This window comes from Acomys russatus, chromosome 21 (genome assembly GCF_903995435.1).
Source record: "Acomys russatus chromosome 21, mAcoRus1.1, whole genome shotgun sequence".
In the NCBI taxonomy this organism is placed as follows: domain Eukaryota; kingdom Metazoa; phylum Chordata; class Mammalia; order Rodentia; family Muridae; genus Acomys; species Acomys russatus.
The window spans coordinates 28339550-28360324 of NC_067157.1; the positions used below are offsets into that span (position 1 = coordinate 28339550).

General features: G+C 42.2%; 1 protein-coding gene across 1 annotated transcript in view; it reads right to left on the bottom strand.

The window, feature by feature from the left end:
• Positions 1–4093: 4093 nt before the first annotated feature.
• Positions 4094–20775, bottom strand: part of Samd3 (sterile alpha motif domain containing 3) — a 38355-nt gene continuing 21673 nt past the window's right edge. Inside the window, 7 exon segments of the mRNA XM_051164282.1 lie at positions 4094–4375; positions 4584–4666; positions 5560–5613; positions 5616–5678; positions 5681–5726; positions 9065–9204; positions 9207–9261. Of these exon segments, the coding sequence (XP_051020239.1) occupies positions 4094–4375; positions 4584–4666; positions 5560–5613; positions 5616–5678; positions 5681–5726; positions 9065–9204; positions 9207–9261 (723 nt within the window).

A 20775-nucleotide genomic window follows, 5' to 3' on the forward strand; every position in this document is an offset into this window, starting at 1 on the left:
AATAAGAACTTTGGGCATTTTGTAAACATTGTTGGATTCTCTTTCATGTACACTTTCTTTTTTTCCAGTACTTTCAGAAACCTTTTTATACAACTGAATTTCAACTGAAACCAAATCCGTTGAAACCTGGCTAAGTTTAGCCTGGGACTAGTGTCAGTCATGGTCGTCACCCTGTGCCAATATTTGGAATTGCAGCATTAGCCAAGTGTAACTTTATGAGTCATAATATTGCCTAACTGTGTGTCATCTTTGTTGGGACTGAAGAATTGTAAATACTACCTTTCTTTGAATCCATGTTTTTACTTTTGCACGCATCATGAATTGTTAAACAAATCACTTCTCACCAGCATCTTTACTGTTATTACCAAAAAAAAAAAAAAAATGTATATAAAAGAATGGAATTGAAAAATAAAATATATAAACTTACTTAGAATTGAATGAGGCAGTGTATCTGAGCGGAATCAGCTTTGTACATCGTGGTGCCCATGTGTTCCCAGCAGTCGACATTGGAGGATTTTGTGGTTATACCCAGGGCAAGTTGGTGAGGAACTTGATGTTTGAGGCTATTGTGTGCATCTCTGTAAGTGACATGGAAGTACCGGTGCTTTACAGAAAAGGACTCACTCTGTTGCTGGAAACGCTAATTCTTCAAGAGTTCCATCCGTCCCACAGGTCCTCCAGACCCGGAGCATTTCCTCAGAACGAGCTGAGAGGCACTGCGTGGCTCTCTCTGCACGGACCTGCTGTGACAGACTCACTCCAGCAGACACAAAATTCTCCGTGCTCACGGGTCAGGAGAGTGGTTCCCCAGCCATGTTTCAGGAACCTCCAATGTAGAAAGATTCCTTTTCCTATGGAATATTTTGCCTTGATTTCTAAGCATCTGGATGCACTTTAATGAAAGCCCTTGGTTATTTATAAACCCATACCTGGCAGTGTTTCTTTTGTAAGCATGCACTTCTAAGGGGAAGGTAAATTATTTTGTCAGTCTTTTGATGTGCTTTCTAATTCCAGGATTAGACGTTTATTCCAGGACTGCTTTAAAAATAGGAAGTTCGGTAGCATGCTGTTGGAACTCTGGGGCAAGTCCCGCCTCTTTCCATGAACTCTTTAATGTTTTTCTGATGTAGGACTTCCTTTGATGTGCCATAGTATGAACTTATTATCAGCCCTTTGCATTTGTCATGATTCAAGGTAAAACAGGGTCCGTGACATCTGCAGCGTCCAATTCATTTCTTTGCATGAATCTGCTAAATAAGCTTTTTATTGTTACTTTTTTCCCTTTTTTTTTGTTGTGTTCAGTATTTGTACATTTTAACTTGCACTTGTTACATGTGATATGAATGAAATAAAATGTTAATTACAGATCCCTTTTACATATGTATAATTTTTAAGGAGGTTATTAAATGGGAGATGTAGGGGAAAAAACATGAATAATATCACATCTGACAAAAGTTAAGAATTGGTTGTATTTTAGTACTAGAACACAATACACCTATGTGCATTTGCAAGACCCTGGGTTTGATCTGTTCCACTACAAAACATCAACAACAAAGAGACAGTAACAAAGTTACAGACATCTTAGGACTGGGGAGATGCCTCCTTCCCTCATGAGCCTATCACAGTAGCTGGAGGCCTTGAGTTTAGATCCCCAGCCCCCATGTAAAACCTACACGTCTGTAACTCCAGTGCATGGGGGGCAAAGGAAATGGATCCCCATAGCTCATAGGCCAGGAAGCCTATCTGAATGTCTGAGCTCCAGGTGAGGTGAGAAGCCATGCCTCAAAGAAAATAAGGCAGTGAGGCTGGAGAAATGGCTCAGAGGTTAAAAGTATTTACTGCTCAACTTTCAGCACCTATGTGGCAGCTCACAGCCATTCTGTAACTCCAGAATGTTCCAGGGCATCCAATCTGGCCTCCATAGGCATTAGGCACATAACATGATGCACAGACATACATGCAGGCAAATATTCACCAATGCTTTTTCTTTTTTTAAGAGGAAGTGGAGTCAGAAGAGTATTAATACAGGAAGACACGGTGATACAGGAAATGGGCCACTGTCCCACATATAAACAAGTACACAAACCACAAAGAAAAGGTGTGTGTGTGACAGGGGCACAATCCAGTAATCTGATTGTAAATTTGAATTTTTAAAAAAAGATTTATTTATTTATTACTGTGTATATAGTGCTCTGCCTGCACGTACACCTGTAGGCCAGAAGAGGGCATCAGATCACGTTTTAGATGGCTGTGAGCCACCATGTGGTTGCTGGGAATTGAACTCAGGACCTCTAGAGAAAAGCAGTCAGTGCCCTTAACCTCAGAGCCATCTCTCCAGCCCAAGTTTGAATATATTTGTCAGTGTACTTAGATAGTAGGGTAAGTTTTAAAAGAAAGTCAAGAATCAACATATTTAACTCTAGTAGTTTTCATCAGCATTGAGAATGTTTGTCTTTCTAATTTATAGTGAATGCTGTAATGAAAGAGATTTTTAAATCTTAGTAAAAATTCCACTCCCAAGCAGGAGGCCATTCTCTTGGAGAAAAGGGGACGCATTGAACGTTCTTGGGTGACACAGGATTCACTGTCCATCAAGCAGGTGATCTTTTTCACTGGTCTATCGCTGGGACGTGACCTAGTTTGATGTAAGGAGAAATCAGGGAGGGCTGATGTAAGGGATTCCTGGAGTAATAGAAGCAGGCTTAGGATGAGACAACATGGAAGGATGCGTGTGTGGGATACATAGGGACTGTCTGTGGCATCCTGAAAGACTTAAAACACCAGGTCAGCTGTCTGCAGGCCCCTGCCTGCAGATGCCATAGACGGCATCTCATCTTCCGCATTCAGAGGACTCACATCCCAAAGATACCAGCGTGTATGAGTCAAGCAAAGTGTGGTGTTTCCCAAGTGGTGGTACCAAACCAGGCTCAGAGGAACATGCCTGATATAGGAATGACTCCGGCCAAGCCAACACTTGTTCTTTTCAAGTTTAGATCTCAGCTGGCTCACAGCCCCACCCTGCGCCCAGGCACCTTGCATAGCTTCCCACAGAGATGGTAGACTATAGGGAAAGTAAGCAACTGATAAATCCAGATTTAAGGCAGACTGCGAAGTTTTTTAAAGGTAAGCGAGTTTGTAAGGAAATTACTGTATTGTAGTACAAAAAAAAAAAATTAAAATTGTAGGCATTTTCTAAGAGCTCAATTGATGAAATAGCTCAGAAAATGCTTATCCAATTGTGTTGCACGTTGAAATCTCTACAATATCCAGATGGCAGCGCCCCCCCCCATACACATCACACTACCTTTCAGAATCAGAAAATAACAAGGTATTTTGATAATATAAGGGATACCTTAAGCTGTTTTTCTACAGTTTTTCCTCGTGGACTCCTTCAGAAAACAGAGTGTCCTGTTGGACCCCAGAAGTACTGTCTCACCATGGTTAGGAATGAACTAACACATTTCCAGTGTGACGACTGAGTCTGTAGGGGAAGGAACCATGGGAGAAAAACATGCGTGCTGACCCTGTGCCACCAAGATGGCCTACCAAGGAGGCGGCCTCAACATTGCATCTGTCCTTGCACTCAGTATTGATGGAAGGAAACCAAAACACGTCAGACCAGGCTGGCCATCTGGGGTAAGGAAAGTAAGGAGTATACACTTCTTTTTAAATATTCAATTTCGTGATGTTTCCAATCAACATTCTAACCAAAGAGACTAAAGAGGCAGGCCAGCTCACGGGCTTTCAGCCCATTACTTTCTAGTCATCACACTGAGTTAAATTCGGGGTCAGGCCCTAAGGGAGAAGATTTTTTAACTCAATGTCTTTTATGTCAGGTAAAACCGACACTCTTGAACGTGTAACCTTGGCCATCGAACTCCTATGAACTCAGATCAAATTCAGAGCCTTTAAGTAGTACTTTATTACTTCACAAAGATCTTAGATATCTAAGTTAAAGACGCAGACATAAAAAAAAAATCCATTGACACTTGAGACTGTGATTTTTCTAACCCCCACCTCCTAAGGCAACTCTAAATCAATATGCAGTTGTTTGCGAAGCATCCGCGGCACTGGAGGTCTAATTCAGAAGCTCTTAAGTGATCGGAGCTTGAGATCTGATTTCCTTTTCTTTCAAAGAGGGAAACGGGGGACTCTGTACATTAAAGATCAGCGTCTCTAGGAAGTTGAGGGTTTGGGACAGTCTTCTCGGACACTCAATCCCAAATACACGAAAAGCAGCCACCAGAGCAGCCAGGGCCGTGACGCAGTCATCCAGCTTCGTAAGCTTCTCTTGGTCCAGATACAAAGAAAACTCACAGGCGCCGCCGATGTGGAAAGGGTTTTTAACTTCCAGCGCCGGCGTGGACACGTGCACCTAAAAGAGAGGAATGACGTCACTGCCCGCTGACGTGTAAAGCAGCTGAAGGATAAAGCCTGCCTGAGCATCGAACGATATTACAGCAAATGATCTAGTTACAGTGTAGCGCAGTCGTAAATACGACAAAACTGCGTAAATGGACCACTCACGTTATAAATAAATTATATGAAGGTATAAAATGAATGGCCGTAAACATACTGCATACCTGCTCACTCACAATGACAAAAAGGCTGGGATCATCCCCAAAAACATCCGGGTGGAATAAACATGTGGCAGTCATCTTCATATCTGTCAAAGCAAGTGTGTCCAAGTTAAAAAAAAAAAGGGGGGGGGGTGGCTTTGAAACTTTGTAAGAAAAGCTGCTGATGAAGTGTTGGGTTTGCTTCTAATTAAATGATCATTACCTTCCACTGTGAAGAGCAAGTCTTAGATGAGCTTTTTTTTTTTTTTTTGGCATGTGTATGTGTGGTCTGTGTACATATGTGTAATGCATGTTTACATGTGTGGGCACATGTGTGCGTGTGTGGGTGTGCATGCAAGTCTGTGTGGAGACCCAGAGTTGACATCAAGTGTTTTCCTTTATTGCCTCTGTTTTATTTATGGAAGCGGGGTCTCCTGCTGCGCTCAGCACTTGCACACTCAGCTAGTCCAGTCAGCAGCTCACCTCTCAAGGGCTGGGCTTACAGATGCCCACCCTATCTGCCCAGCTTGTGCTGGGTTCTGGGGTGCAGAGCTCATTCATACTTGCACAGCCAACACTTTACTCAGATCATCTCCCCAGCCCTCACAACCATTTTTTAACCAAGATTTCCTAATGAACACTTCACTACTTAAGGTTATCCTCTAGGCGGTGGCTAGCAGAGGCAAGAGTTCTGTGCTGTGTTCATTCGTTTGCCAGGATGGTTCTACTGTGTTTGGCCTTGTGGTGTGTACTATAAAATTAAATGGTATTAGTGCCTTTAATATAACTTTATAATAATGACTCTACTTTTTTTTTTTTTTTTTTTTTTTTTTTTTTTGCCTAGGCCCTCATCTGGAAAAGGATTTCCTGTCTCATTGAATTTCACTTATTGCAATGAAGTGCTTCTGTCTGCAGTTGCAGAAATGGCTGAGACCTCACCCTACCCCCACCCTTCCCCCACCCCTCCACCCCCACCACCCCACCCCTGGGGCTTACTGACACTTCAGCACACCTTTGTCTGTATAGCGTTTTTTCTTTTGTCTCACTGCAGTGCTGGATTGTCCACCTCTGAAAAGGCAGTCAGTATATTTTCCGAGTAGGATTCCAGAATATGCCTGTTCTCTTATAAATATCTGTCTTTGTAAGAATTTGGACTTCTCTGAACATCTGGTGGAAGAAAGAAAAACATACGCCAGGTCACAAGAGAAGATTGTTGGCTTTCATGGTGTAAGGAAGTGGACAGTTTGTTGGTATCGTGATGAGCTTTCACTGGTGACCTCGGATAGATCCCTGAGTTTTTAGCAGCCTCGTGAGAGGACGCAGGAAAGGGAGGAAAAGAATGGAAGTTAGAAGCCAACAGCAACACGAATAATGGACACAGGACTAACACTCTGGAGCTGGGTGGTGATGGCACACACCTTTAACCCCAGCACTCGGGAGGCAGAGGCAAATGGATCTCTGAGTTTGAGGCCAGCCTCTTTTACAGAGTGAGCTCCAGGACAGCCAGGGCTACACAGAGAAATCCTGTCTTGGAAAACAAACAAAAAGCAACTTATTTTTACGGAATTGGATGGTTTCCAAATCTAGAGTTAAAAATAAGGTAAAATACAAATTAGAACCTTAGATGAAAAATTTGCTAACTGAAGATCACAAGGTCATCTCTCAAAGTATTCCATCCCTACTGCCCCTCCCCTTCTTTGGTGACAGAACGAGGTCATCAGACCACCACTCATCTACACCAACATGAATTAATTTTGTCACCACTGTCCCTAAAATTGTAGCATTAAATAGTGTTTTCTATGGAGCTTCATGGCTCCTTAGATATGTGGGTAAATCATAAATTGACCAAGGATTGGGTCTGGAAGTTAAGGCATTCGAAGCTGGAACGCACAATCTTGGCAAAGCACAGTGGCTCTGGTCAGGCAGCTTACAGTGGAGCGATGAGTCTTGGGAGAGGCTCTCAATGCACAGGCAGGAGGTCAGATGTGAAGAGGGCCAACTGGCCACTTCCCTGGGCCCAGGCCCTGGGTGTTTTGGTTTTTGGTTTTTATTTTGAGATAACTTCAAGTTGATATTAAAGTTTAAATAGAGTTTACAGATACCCTTCATGGAGACCCACGTGACAATAAGCTGTAGACATGATGCCTCTTTGCCTTTTAAGTTTTCTATGTGCACTTCCTAAGTACAAAGATACTTAAAATTGGGAAATCTAATTTGCTGTCTAGTCCAGATTTGCCAGTAATTTCATTCATATTCTTTCTAGATCCTAGTCATTCACAAGATGTAAATACCATGTCTCAAACTGGGTCTCTTGCTTGAAACAGCTGTTGGGTTTCTTGGGCGTTTTTATTTAAAAAGTGGCCCATCGCTATGTATAGCCTCCCTCTCTGTTGTGTAATGTTTCCTTAGGGCGACTGCATTAGGGGTAAGAATGCTTGCATTTCTCACAGGATCAGGAACACATATGGGAATTTGGCTTTTGTTTGTTTGTTTGGATTTTTGTTGTTGCTTGTTTTTTGATACAGGCTTTCTTTGTATAGCCTTGTCTGTACTAGAAATACTTGTATAGACTAGGCTGGCCTGGAACTCACAGAGCTTCACCTGCCTCTGCCTCTCAAGTGTCAAGGCCTGTTCCACCAATCCTTGAAGCAACTGATTTGACAGACTGTAGAGTGGCTTTTGGAAGCCTGGGCTACTAATAGGACTATATTAGCTGGGCCGGGATGAGGCTCGGCAGAGCAGTCTACATTCCACACAGGTATCCATTACGTGGTACTAGTTCTGCATAGCCAGGACTCATGAGTCCAGAAATCTGTCGCAGCGCCGGAGAATCGCTGCTCACTGCATGGGTGTTACCTAGAGATTGGAGTCGACTGGTTTTCCTTTACAGGGTGCTACATTTTGCACTGTCAATCAGTTAAGAACCGGCTGTTCCTCCTGGCCTTGCAGACTTGATCATTTATCTGGGCAAGTTTATTTTGGGCTTTGCCCTTGACTGGGTAAAAAAGAATCCGAGGGGTGATTCTTAACAATGCAAGGATGTCTGGGTGTCACGTGAGCGCTCTGCGCACCAGGCCCAAACTCTGATAAACCCTAGCGTTTCAACCCTCAGTCACGTAGCAGTAGCAGCGGCACTCTTCAAGACATTGGGAAGTCTAGCTCCAAATCTGGGAGCTTCTTCCTATATCCCCGACTTCTTCCACAATCCTGTCCAAAAAGCAAGAGCTGGCCATCAACCCCAAACTGTAGGCAAGTGCTGCTCGCCCCGACCTGTCTGTGTGGCCACCTTGTGTGGCTCTGTACAGCAAACGCCTTCCCAACCCCTCGCCTCCCATCCCCACCCTCCACCTCCCAGACAAGGATCCCAGTCCAAGGAAGCCTGGAACTAAGGCCTGTAAGCAGTGACGTCATCAATTTTGGTCCTCAGCTTTAACCATGCTGTCGGTGAGAAGCCCAGGCCCATGGTGTCCCTACTCCACCAGAGCAGAGGCAAACCTCAAGATTCTTTACGAAACTTTCCCCCACGCTTTATCAGCTTTGTTCTCAGGTATTTCTGTGACGGTCTGGTTTGGTTTGGTTTGGTTTGGGTGTTTGGCTTGGTTTGGTTTGGTTTGGTTTGGTTTGGTTTGGTTTGGTTTTGAGTCAAGGTCTCACTATGTGGCTCAAGTTGGTCTTCAGCTCCCTAGCTCAAAGTTTCTCCTGCCTCATCTTTGGAGTGGCTTATACCCTGGTTGGTTTTTCTCAACTTGGTCTAAACCTGGACTTGTCTGAGAAGATGAAAACACATTTGAGAAAAATGCCTCTATCCGACTGGCCCATAGGCAAGCCAGTGGAAGGCAGTGTGTTGGTAAGCATGGGAAGGCCCCGCTCACTGTGGGCACTACCTCCCCCACCCCTACCCCACCCCCACTCCACCCCCACCCCCGAGAAGGTGGTTCCTGTGCTATATAAGAAACCAAACTGAGCGAGCCAATGAGCAGTGTACTTCCATGGCCTCTGTTCCAGTTCCTGCGTCTGGGTTCCATATTCCAGGTGACAGACTGTGATGTGAAAGTGTATGCTGAATAAACCCTTTCTTCCCCAAGTGGCCTTTGGTTATGGTGTTGTATCATAGAAATAGAAACTCTAACTCAGACACTTTATGAAATCACTTGATATTATAAAAGAAATAGAAAGACGTTACTTGGGAAGTGTCCGGAGCACAGTCTTAACTGTCTAAGTGCATGCAAGGTGCAATTATTCACGTGACCAAATGCCCTGAAGTATAGAGCCTCTGAGACTTTCCCCCAAGCACGTCTTCTGCAGGAAACCCTGGTCCTAAAGACGGCAGGGCTGGTTATTTTGTCGTCTGCAGTTCTGACCCAACCACCACACCCTTCTGAGACTCACAGCCACCGTCTTGCTCTGCTGTCTGGTCACTACTCCAGTGGAAGGGGGAGGGACGGATGGAGCAGGGAAGGACCTCAATGCCAAGGACAGGGAAATCTTCTGAGTGAGCAGCTTGCCTGGTAAGGGCACTTGAGGAACGGAAACATTTGAAGTATGTCCTTGAGAGGTGTTCGGCCACCAATCATCTTTCTTCTTATTTCCAAAGTCTGGCTCATCCTCTTGTCAGTTTCTCTCCAGTCCTTGTCTGTTTTCATAGACTCTGGAACCAGTTTATATGTCCATCCACCTACGAATCTAAATAAACAGGCTCTTCCTGCCCCCGAATATTTACAAGGCAGTTGACTATTTCATGCAAACCCGGCTCTCTGAGAGCTTGGAGCTTCTGAGCCATCTTTCCATTTCCTAATCTGTGTCTTGACGAATTTGAAAGAGTTACATTAGCTCCTACTTACCCGGTCACATGGAGCCAGATTATCCTGAAATTTCACAATTTACTAGAGTGTTATTTCTATGTGTTTAACTCTTAGAAGACAAGAAAAGACTTAAATTAAGGTTTTGTTTATTTTGTATGTATATGTATGTTTGTGTGTGTATGTGTGTAGGGGTACATGTGTCTGTGTGTAAGGAGGAGTACATGTGTGTATATATGGAGGGGTACGTGTGTGTGGAGGGGCACACATGTATGTACATGAGTGTGGAGGCCAGAGGTTAATATTAAATATCATTTTTGATCATTTTCCATATATATATATATATATATATATATATATATATATATATATATATATATATATATATATATTTGAGACAAGGGCTGTCTCTGAACCTGCAGCTCACTAAGCATCTGGACTGGCTCACTGGAAGGCCCAGGAGTCTTCTCAGCCTTACCTCCCCATCAGTGAACTGGGACTTATGTCACCATATCTACATGAACACTGAAACTAACTCAGATCCACATTTATGCTATAAACACTTTACTCACTGTGCTATCTACCCAGCTCTGTATTTGTGTGTGTGTGTGTGTGTGTATGTGTGTGTGTGTGTGTGTGTGTGTGTGTGTGTGTGTGTGCCTTTTTATAGTTGCTGGACTATGCCAGGCCACAGAAATTCAAATTCACAACTGGTTTTTGATGTGTCAGTCTTGTTCATTAGATACTGGGTTGGTTGGAAACAGCTACAGAATTATCTCATGTACCCCTTGATAACAATGCTAAGACAGTCGGCTTTGAGGGGGGGGGAGGGAAACTTTCTATAGAAGTTCATTTTGAGGAGCTCAGTTGATGACACTTGGATGAAATTTGAGCAACAGTCTAGCTCATCGGGATGCAAAACAAACATGCTACCCATAAACGAGGAAGGCAATATTGAGGAGCAAGAGTGCTCTGCCATTCAAGTGTTACCCACGGTAAGGAGCTACATGCCCACCCTCTGCCTATGGGCTTGAGGTGACCAGCCAGACACAGACCAAGTGAATTCCTAGAGAAATACAATTCATCACAACAGCTTAACATAAGAAGACTTCTCCAATCTTAATGTAAATTTCCTTAGAAGATAAACATCTTTCCACAAAGAAAAAGTTAAGGGGCTTGGTTAGAGCTAAATTCTACTTAACATTTTAAAGTGGAGTGCTCTAAATTTATGCAAAATTTGCCAGAAAATTAAGAAAAAATGATAACACCTCCAGCCGTTCTCCAGTGCCTTCCTGATGTGACTCTCAAACCAGAAAACCTAACTTGGGCTTATTGCTGAAATGCAACATTCATTTGACATTGCAAAGGAGCTATGAACCTGAAAAGACATGTGATTGATTTCCATATACCATCTCATACGTTATCACGCTGAGATCCCAATTTGAGAGCCACTATTATGGACAGGTTTGAGACATAAAAGAGAAATGTAATGTGTTAAAAGCTCAATAATTTACTTGGCCTGTCCAAATATACATAAACGTTATATAGTGTATGAGACAGTTTGAGATGAAAAAAACACGATCATTCCAAATGATACTGAAAAGCATTATGTGTAGTTCCACATCCTTCTTATGATTTACAGAAAAATATTCATCAAAGTAAAGCAATAAACTGAAAACAACTATACTTATTGAACAAAAAAAATCTCAAGCTAACATCATTTTTGAATGGTGAACTTTTTAAAAAGAATTCTCCCTAAGGTCTGAGATATGTCAAATACACTGTGTCATATTCTATTCAGCTCTCTGCTGAGACAGGGAAAGAAAAACAGGTACAAGAGAGATGGTTCAGTGGGTAAAGGTACCTGCCAACAGTTTATCAGGCTGAGATCAATGCCAGAATCCACATACTGGAAGGAGAGAACCAGCTCCCACAAGTTCTACTCAGACTTACACACCACACAGACAAACACACACACACACACACACACACACACACACACACACACACAGATACACAGGTACACACACACATACATACCACATACACACATCCATACACATATCACACACACATGCTTACACACACAGATACACAAGTACACACATATACACAGACGCCAACACACACACACACACACACACACAAATGTAATAAAAATTAAAAGAAAGCGGAGTGTGGTGGCGCACGCCTTTAATCCCAGCACTCAGGAGGCAGAGGCAGGTGAATCGCTATGAGTTCGAGGCCAGCCTGGTCTACAAAGCAAGTCCAGGACAGCCAAGGCTACACAGAGAGACCCTGCATTGAAAAACCAAAAACCAAACAAACAAACACACAAACAAAATAACAACCCCCCCCAAAAAACAACAAAAACAAATTAAAAGAAAAATAAGTTATAAAACCCAGAGATAGAAAAGAATTGTCTTTGTTCCTAGGTGACAGTATCATTTAAGAAAATACAAAAGCACGCCCACTATGATTGAGAGGGGTTTTCTGAGTTGCTGAAAACAAAGTCAATATACCTCATGTACCAACAATCAAAAAATATAGTTTGTTTTTGAGAGGGTTTTACCATGTAGGCCAGGCTGGCCCCCAACTTTCACTTCTCCTACCCCACCCTGTTAAATGCTAAGATTAGAGGTATGTGCCATCTCACTCAGCTAGAAAATATTTTTACTATTTCAAAAATAATAATAAATTACCTTTAATGTATTTAGAAATACATCTAAGAAATGACAGCAAGATTTTTTTAAAACAAGATATGTTTAAAGACAATTATAGTTACAAATAAATGTATGGGTTGACCATTTACAGGTAGAAAGATTCAGCTTGTAAGAAGTCATCATTTTCCAAAAGGAGCTAGAAATCTAACAACATTCCTATTAATACACAAACCATCTGGAGCTGGCGACATGGCTCAGCAGTTAAAAGCACTTACTGCTCTTTCAGAGGACCAGAGTTTGGGTCTAGAAGCCATGTCTGGTGGCTCACAGCTGCCTGTAAAACATACACACACACACACACAGAGACACACAAATAGATATATACACACTAATAAAAAATTTTTAAATTCAAGCATACAACTCTTCTGGAAAAGAATGATAAGATTAATAATAATAATAATACAATAATAAGTGTGCAAGGTATCTAGATGTTTCACAGCTGTGCAATCAATGAATGCAGTCCTTGTAGCAGAGGTAGATGCTAGAGCAATGGAGTACAACATACTTTCAGACTCAGAACCAGAGAAGCAACACAGACCCACCATAGGCCCCTGGGAAGGAGAAGGGTTATCACATACAAAAGTATATGACTTCATTTTGCCCCAAAAGGAAAAAGGATTCTTCATGGTTCAAGAGCTTTAATGATAAAGGCAAATTTCTTTTTAAAAATTAAAGGAAATTTAAGAATATTTTTATCACTTCAAGGTGTGAAAAGATTTCCTAAAGCATTGACTCAAAAGAGAAATGACTGATAACCGTATTGTGTTAAAATGAGAACACAAGCACAAGGAAAGGCACACACTGAGAGAAGATATTTACAGAGGATATAGTTTATAAAGTAGTAAAATACACACAAAAGATATATATTTGTGATTCTTGCAAATAAAAAAGTTAACAGAAAAATGGTCAAAGACACGAACAGGAATTTTATGGAGAAGTAAATGTGAACCTTTTATAAACATACGAAGATATGCTCAATTCATAAATAATTGTAATGAAAATCTTGACTAATAAAACACCAATTTGTTTTAATAGGCTTGAGAGTGAAAGAGATCCAATAATAAGTATTGCTGGCAGAGTCAAACGTCCACAGTTATTTACAGAAACAATTTAGCTCTGCCTTGCAAAGTTGCATATTTGCATAAGCTATAAGTCGGAAGTTCCATGCTAAGCAGAAGTCTTTGACAAAACCTCCTGCATATGAACCAAAGCAGTGTGTCCCAACAGCCAAGATCAGACACCAGTCAGATGATGGTGGACAGGAGAGCAGCCAGATACAGTGGGGTTCCTTGTCACATGAGATCACTAAGCCTGTGGAAAAATAAATGCATGCATCCTTGAACTCAACAGCCTGGTTGGATCCCAGAGACATTACAGCACGCGGAAACAGGAAGTTATCCAAGTCAATCATACTCATGACTTCACAGCTCAGAAGTAAGCCATATGGAAGAGTAGGTTTCATTTTGTGCATAGAGGACAAAAATCATTGTCTTAAAAAGCTCATAAGTGATAACATAAAATTCCAAGGCAGGGTCACTTCCAGATGCCATGATGTTGGCCGTGGGAGTGTTGGGGGAGAGAGGTGAAACGCAAGCCCACCCATTGGTACCTGCAGTGATGCAGCTGTCAGCTAAATGTCACTCCTGGCATCCATCTTGTCTCACAGATTGTGTATATGCCACACACTGAATATTATTTTATATTATCTCAAATGAATAGGAAGTATTTTTAATAAAAAGAAAATGTCATATTTCTTAAAAAGAAAAACAAACTCTAAATTTGAGTTATATAAATAGCTTGCCACTATTGAAATATAATGGAGTTTTGTTGTTGCTGAAGTTGACATTTATAATCAGCCATATGTACGGTGTACTTACCCATTATGACATCCCTTACCTCTTATAACACTGAGATATCTAGGTAGCTCCTATTTGATCTACTAATGGGACTAGCAATGATTAGGGTTTGTGTATTAGATGGATTGCATTTACTTATTAGAGGAGTGCATCAGAATTTTAAGTTTTCAATATTTTTACCCTTTGAATGATTTATCCATTATTAGATGTATTATTAATTTATATTATTAGAGCTTGAAGGAACTTGGAAATTGGTTAGTCAATTTCCTTGGGAATTGAGCCCATGGAGATCCTCCAAGACAAAGTGACTTTTCCAACACAGGGACAGCCAGAGGATGCTTCCGCGAGTGTAGACTTGCCCCTCTTGTTCCCAAGGCACATTCCCTAGTGGTGAACACTGGGCAGAGGGGGTGCAGGGATGAGCCCCATCTGACCCTTACTGGGCTGTGCTCGAGGCGTCTTTCATAAAGAATATGTGGGCTGTGCTCTCACACGAATGGAGGAAAAGGGGAGAGGAAGGAGGGAGGAAGGCTGAAGACACCACTCCTGCCCAGAGACACAGGGAAGGGCACTACAGGACGGTGGCCTCAAGGGAACCAAGAGTGCCAGTTAGAGGCAGACACCCTAGGTCCTCCGTTACCACATCGGCACTTGTAGAGTGGCCTCTGCAACACCTGAAGTTTCGGCTGGAATGCCACAGTCCAGTTGGAGCTGAGTGGAGTCTAAGATGGTGGCTGCGACAGGAACAAGAGGATAAATATGTCCAGATAAGGTGTCAACGGATGGACTGAGCCTGCTTTTAGAAAAGGAAGATACAGGAGGCTTAAAAAGTATAATTAAAACCTTTTCTTCTTCCCAGAGGTGAACAGACTTGAATTGGGTTTTACCGAACATAATTCAGCAGTCTGAATGATTCTGCAAAGAAAGTGTCTTGTTATAAGCCAAGTGTGGTGTCACACACCTGTCATCCCAGCACTTGGAACATAGAGGCAGAAGGGTGGGAGTTGGAAGTCATCTTCAGCCATATAATGAGTTCAAGGCTAACCTGGGCTGCCTGAGACTCGGCATCAACAACTAGCAAGGTGGGGCTGAAGAGACAGCTGAGCAGTCAAGAGAAATAGTTGGTGTTATAAAAGACCTAAGTTCGATTCCCAGCATCCATATGGTGGCTCACAAGTCTAAGTAACTTCAACACCAGCTTATCCAACGCCTCCCCTGGGCTCCAAGGGCCCAGGTGTGTATAGACAGGCGTGCATAGGTGTGTAAGCAGTGCATAGATGAACAAGCAGGCATAACACCTATACACACACACCTTCTAAAAATGCTAAGCATCTTACTTTACAATTTTCATCCCCCTTTAAATATATGATAAAAATTCCACATCAATAGCACTGTGTCAAATGAAGTCTGCTACTATGGTGTTCTCTGCTGAGAGTCACTCTCTTATTCTCTCTTATTTTTTTTCCAATGTGAAATAGACTTGAGAAACCCAACACGGAAGGCACTGGGCACTTGTGGCTTCAGATCAGCTTAAATGTGGTCTAGTGCTTTTGAAGGTCGTGCTGGCGATGCTAGATTTCAAAGGTTTCATCTGCAAGGACCGAATGTGGACTCTATCACGGACTTTAAAATGATTCCACATTGAAATGACAATGTGGTGACTGCAGTTGGAACCGGAAAAGATCCTATTAGCAGCATCAGTTCCAGGTGCTTCTTTTTGCCTTTTTAAATGTGGCCCCTAGAGAACTAGAAATTACCTGTATGGTTCATGCTGTATTTCTATTGGAGAATGCCGTGTTGGAGGCTGGGGGCATTGTTCAAGCCAAATTCCAGTCGTGCCTGTTTTTATTTCTGTTGGCAGTAAGTAGAATTTGGAAATTATGTCTTCCCTATTGAATCTGACCAGCCCCTGGGCTTAGCATGCAGGCCTGCATCTCAGGCGGTCAGCAAGAACAAGCAGTTTGCTCTGTACAGTCTCTCCCAGTGTTTCCGAGCTGACTTGTAAAACTTTCCAGCATTAGTAAATTATCTGCCTGCTGATGGTAATATTTGCGCTCTATCTGGAATACAGTTAACTGTCACCATTTCTCTTCATTTTCTGCTGTCTAGTTTGGTTTTGAACCAAGAGAGGAACATCTGTGGAAGCGGATATAAAAATAATGAGTATTTATGCAATTAATCACCGTGTGTCAGCTGCAGTGCGAAACAAATAGCAACGGGCCGAGAAACAGCCAAAGGGGCTCTGTAAGGATTCCTGGGCAGGCTTTGGCACAGCTTGCAACCCACTTTATTTCTAGGCCAAACAAAGTAACACAAAATAGCACTTCACAACTTTAAACACGGGAGGTGCCTAAACACTGAATAAACAGGAAAGTGCTTTGAAGAGAGAGCTGAATGGTAAATATAGTGCTGGGAACTGAACAAATGGTAGTTAATTTTCTTTTCTATTCAGCAAAAATGTGGAAAGCTTTGAGATACAAGGGCACCATTAAAAACATTTATTAAATTCCTATGTCACTATTTCCCTTATCATATAGGTTAAAAAAAGAAAAAAAAAAGTCCAAATTCCCAAGTTCACCTCCCTCAAGAAACTACAAAAATGGTTGACAGACCATTTCACACCCTAATGGGAAAAATGTTCATTTTATTTCTTCCATGTTTCAGACTCTGAGAAGTGTCCTTAAAATTAAGGTCACACTGGAAAACAACCTGTACCTAGACTGAAGGCTGAGAAAGAGTTCCAATGTTTTAGGAAGGGAAATGAAAAGTGCATGTGCTTATATAAATCAAACCATTTTTTCCCCATTTTTAAGAGCAGTTTTGTTACAGCGCGTGGCGATGTTTTTCACAGCTCTCCCTCCCCGGATACCAAACAAAGGCTGAGACTGTGGGGGAAGGCAGCTGGACCAGCCAGCTCCTCAGGAATGCATGGGTCACTCCAGGAGGGACAGAGAAGTCACAGAGAAGCAAGGCTGAAGCAGAAGTTCCCAGTGCTCTTTACACTGGCTATAATTGCCCCAACTTATAGGAGGTTGAGAATACTACTAGCTAAAAGGAGTTTTCAAAAGTAAGAAGAAAAACATGTGAAAGATGTGAAAATCAAAACAGTACTCAAATGTTTCTTTTGTTCTTCTTTTCTTTTCCTTTCTTTCTTTTTTGGATGGGGATTGAACCCAGATACTTGCATATGAACACACACACACACACACACACACACACACACACACACACACACACACACACTGAATAATTAAAGATAATAAAGCTGGGAGTGGTGGTGTACACCTTAAATTCAAGGACTCAAGAGGCAAAGACAGGCAGAACTCTATGAATTCAAGGCCAGCCTTATCTACATAGCAAATTCCAGGCCAGCCAAGGCTACATAGTAAAGATCTTGCCTCAAAAAATAAAAAAATAAAAAATAAAATAAAATGAACAAATCTTTTCTTTAAGAGTGTGTTTATATCCCAGTGGTTTGTTGGGGTGTTTAGAAGAGGCCCATAGGGTCTCCAGGTGATCTTTTGAGTAAAAAGACACCTGAAAAAGAGTAAAATTCCATATGTAACATTGTATGGGCCTCCAAGAACCAGTGTCCCTGTGCATACCAGCTACCACCATCCCCCTTGGTGGATGAGAGCAACACAAACAGGACTCTTCCCTCTAGCCCTCTCCAAACTATTGCAGCAGCTTCCATAGGGGCAAGGCAGCATTGGTCATGGTGTTCCTTGGGCTGGCTGGTGCTTAGAAGCTGCTTCTGGCCCAGGGCTCCCACTTCTATGAAGTGCCCCTCCTCTAGACTGTAGCTCTATGAGAAGTTACGTGTACTGGGACCAGTCTTGGGACTAGTACATCAGGAGAAGTAGCTCACCATCCACTGGAAATTAAAAAAAAAGCCTTTACATTAAACATGGGTGATGAACATTCAGTACCAAATATTGAGTAGCAAATGCAATGTTGGGTGTCACGTGACCAAGAGTAGAAGAGAAAACGTCAGCAACTTAACGTAATCACTGAAGCTAAATCATCTGGTTTGAGAATCTATAGCATTTTTATTAATTGGCTGTCTTAGCTAGGGTTTCTATTGCTCTGATGAAACTCTGTGATCAAAAGCAAGTTGAGGAGGAAAAGGTTAGTTGCTTTACACTTCCACCGCACTGTTTATCACTGAAGGATGTCAGGACAGGAACTCAAACACAGCAGGAACCTGGAGGCAGGAGCTGATGCAGAGGTCATGGAGGAGTGCTGCTCACTGGCTTGCTTAGCCTGTTTTCTTATAGAACCCAGGACCAGCAGCCCAGGGATGGCACCATGAACAATGGTTGGACGCTCCCCTTTGATCACTAATTGAGAAAAGGCTTACAGCTGAATCTCATGGGGGCAGATCCTCCACTGAGGCTCCTTCCTCTCTGATGGTTTTAGCTTGTGTGTCAAGTTGACATAAGGCTAGCCAGCACATTCACTAAGAAATATACAGTTAAAACACAATAAAGAAAAGGAAACTAAACAGAATTGTTAAAGAGTGTGAACAAGCTGGTAACATGGATCACTGAGCAAGAGTGTTTATTGTCCAAGCCTGGTGGCCTGAGTCCACTCCCCACATCCTTCATGAAGTTTGGAAGGACAGAATTGACTCCACAAAGTTGTCCTCCAACCTCCACACATGCACCACAGCATGCATATGAACACATACATTATACATACGCACCAATAATTAATTAAAAAGGGGGAGGAAACATAGTTTCCAATGCATGGAACTGTAAATTACTTGGTTCTGAATTATCTGGATGCACTCAATGACTGTTAGCAGGCTACCATTGCCCTCTGCTCAGCCTTTCTCTTGTTTTATTTCTTTGACACCGAAAGTCAAATGCTTAAGAAGTGTTGGCATAGCTGCCGTACTGACTGCAAGACCAGGCAAGCAGCAACATGGTGTCTAAAGGTTGGAAAGGCATTTTTGTCGTTGTTGTTTTGTTTTGTTTTTCAAGATAGAGTTTCTCTCTGTAGCCTGGATGTCCTGGAACTTTCTTTGTAGACAAGGCTGGCTTCGAACTCACAGAGATCCACCTGCCTTTGTCTCCCCAGTGCTGGGATTAAAGGCGTGTGCCACCACACCTGTCTAGAAAGGCATTTTTTAAAATGTCAAAAATACCCAGCTTCTTGAGGGAGTGGTCTGGAGGTGTAGCTTAGAATCCTGGCAAGGCAAGAGAGCCCTGAAATGCAGTGAGTGGGCATGTTCTTAGTGGGCGTGTTCTTAGTGGGGCAGTCAGAGGTGCTTAGGCACCATGATGTGATGCACAGGTAGATCATTGGCACTGCTCTTCCTTTGAACACTGTAGCCAAGCAGCAGAGTTTGTGCCGAGCTAAACCAAGAGACTATGGAAGGTGAGAACGGGGAGCAAAAACTCCATAGCCCTGTTTAGAGCCACACTTCTGATCATCTGGATTATCTGCAGAAGGCCGTGTGATGGGACAAAGAAACCCACCTCTGTTGCTTGAGGTACCTTCTGTTCTTGTGCAAGAAAACAACTCAAATCAAACCGAGCCCTTCTCTTCCCACATCCCTTCCTCTAAGCGGACCAATGCCGCATCCCTGCCTTAGACTGTGTGGGTGGCCTCATGCTTCTTGCCTGCACCAACATTTTGCATTGCTACGGTATATGAAACAGTTTTTGTTTTCTGTAGTATGGAAATATTATGCCAGTCAAGGAACTTTTTAAATATGAGGATTACCCAACAATACTGAAGTCCAAGCATCTTTGATGTTCATACCTTAGGAGAGTTATTAGAAGGTCAAAGTGGCAACTGAAAGTAATTTAGGCAATCAGTTCTAAAATCCATGACATAAATCCAGCATATTGAGATTCTGCCAACTTTCACACTCACATTCATACATTTTTTTTTATCACCACAGGAGCTAGAAAATATATATAGAAATACATGGATCCTGTGTGCCATCGTTTAAAAGCTTATGACTTTATAGAACACAAAATCACAAACAGAGAGGCTCCAGACTTTAAGGAAACAGCAGTTTACAATTCTGTTTGAAAAGGGGAGCTAAGCAAACACTTCCAATGGGATTTCTTTCCCAGGAAAAATGTTGTCTCCTCAGATGTAAACAATGGCCAATCTCCTTCTTAGCTTAGATGGCATGAAGGTGTAAAAAAAAAAAAAAAACAACAACAAAAAAAACCAACTCTGTTTAATTACAAAATAAACCTTAGCTTTGAAAATGTCAAATCCATATTCTTTTCAAAACAACACCTTAGAAAAGTACATGCCGTGATGTGAGTACCACCAAGGGTCCAGCAGAGAAGGTTTACACAGCATTGCACCTCTGAACAGTTCTAAGGTTTTGACAAGGGACAGACAATGTACAACATACAAAGAGGACTCAGTGGGGTTATATGATATGAACTAAAGAAAAGTCTCAGTAGAGACTCGTGCCTCTCAGTGTGGCCTCTGATCCCAGGAGACGTTCATTTTAGTGCCAGGAACAATTGTTCTTCATTCACCTTCCTCAGTCACCGGTTCCAACGTGTGTCAGTGTGGCGTCAACCATGGGAAAAGTAGAGAAATGGAACTGAATTTATTTATTTTTAATTCATTTATGAAGGAACTTCACTTTCAGTGTAGCAAAACAATTTGGGGGGGGCAATTAATTTATGCACAATTGTTTTTTTGTTTGTTTGGTTTGGTTTGGAGTTGGCCTCGAACTCACAGTGATCCACCTGCTTCTGCCTCCCGAGTTATGCACAATTCTTAAGCAGCAGTGTCCTTGAAGTTAAAACCTCCCATCTTGGAGAAAACCTTAGCCCATGCCATGTTAAAGAAGAGATAA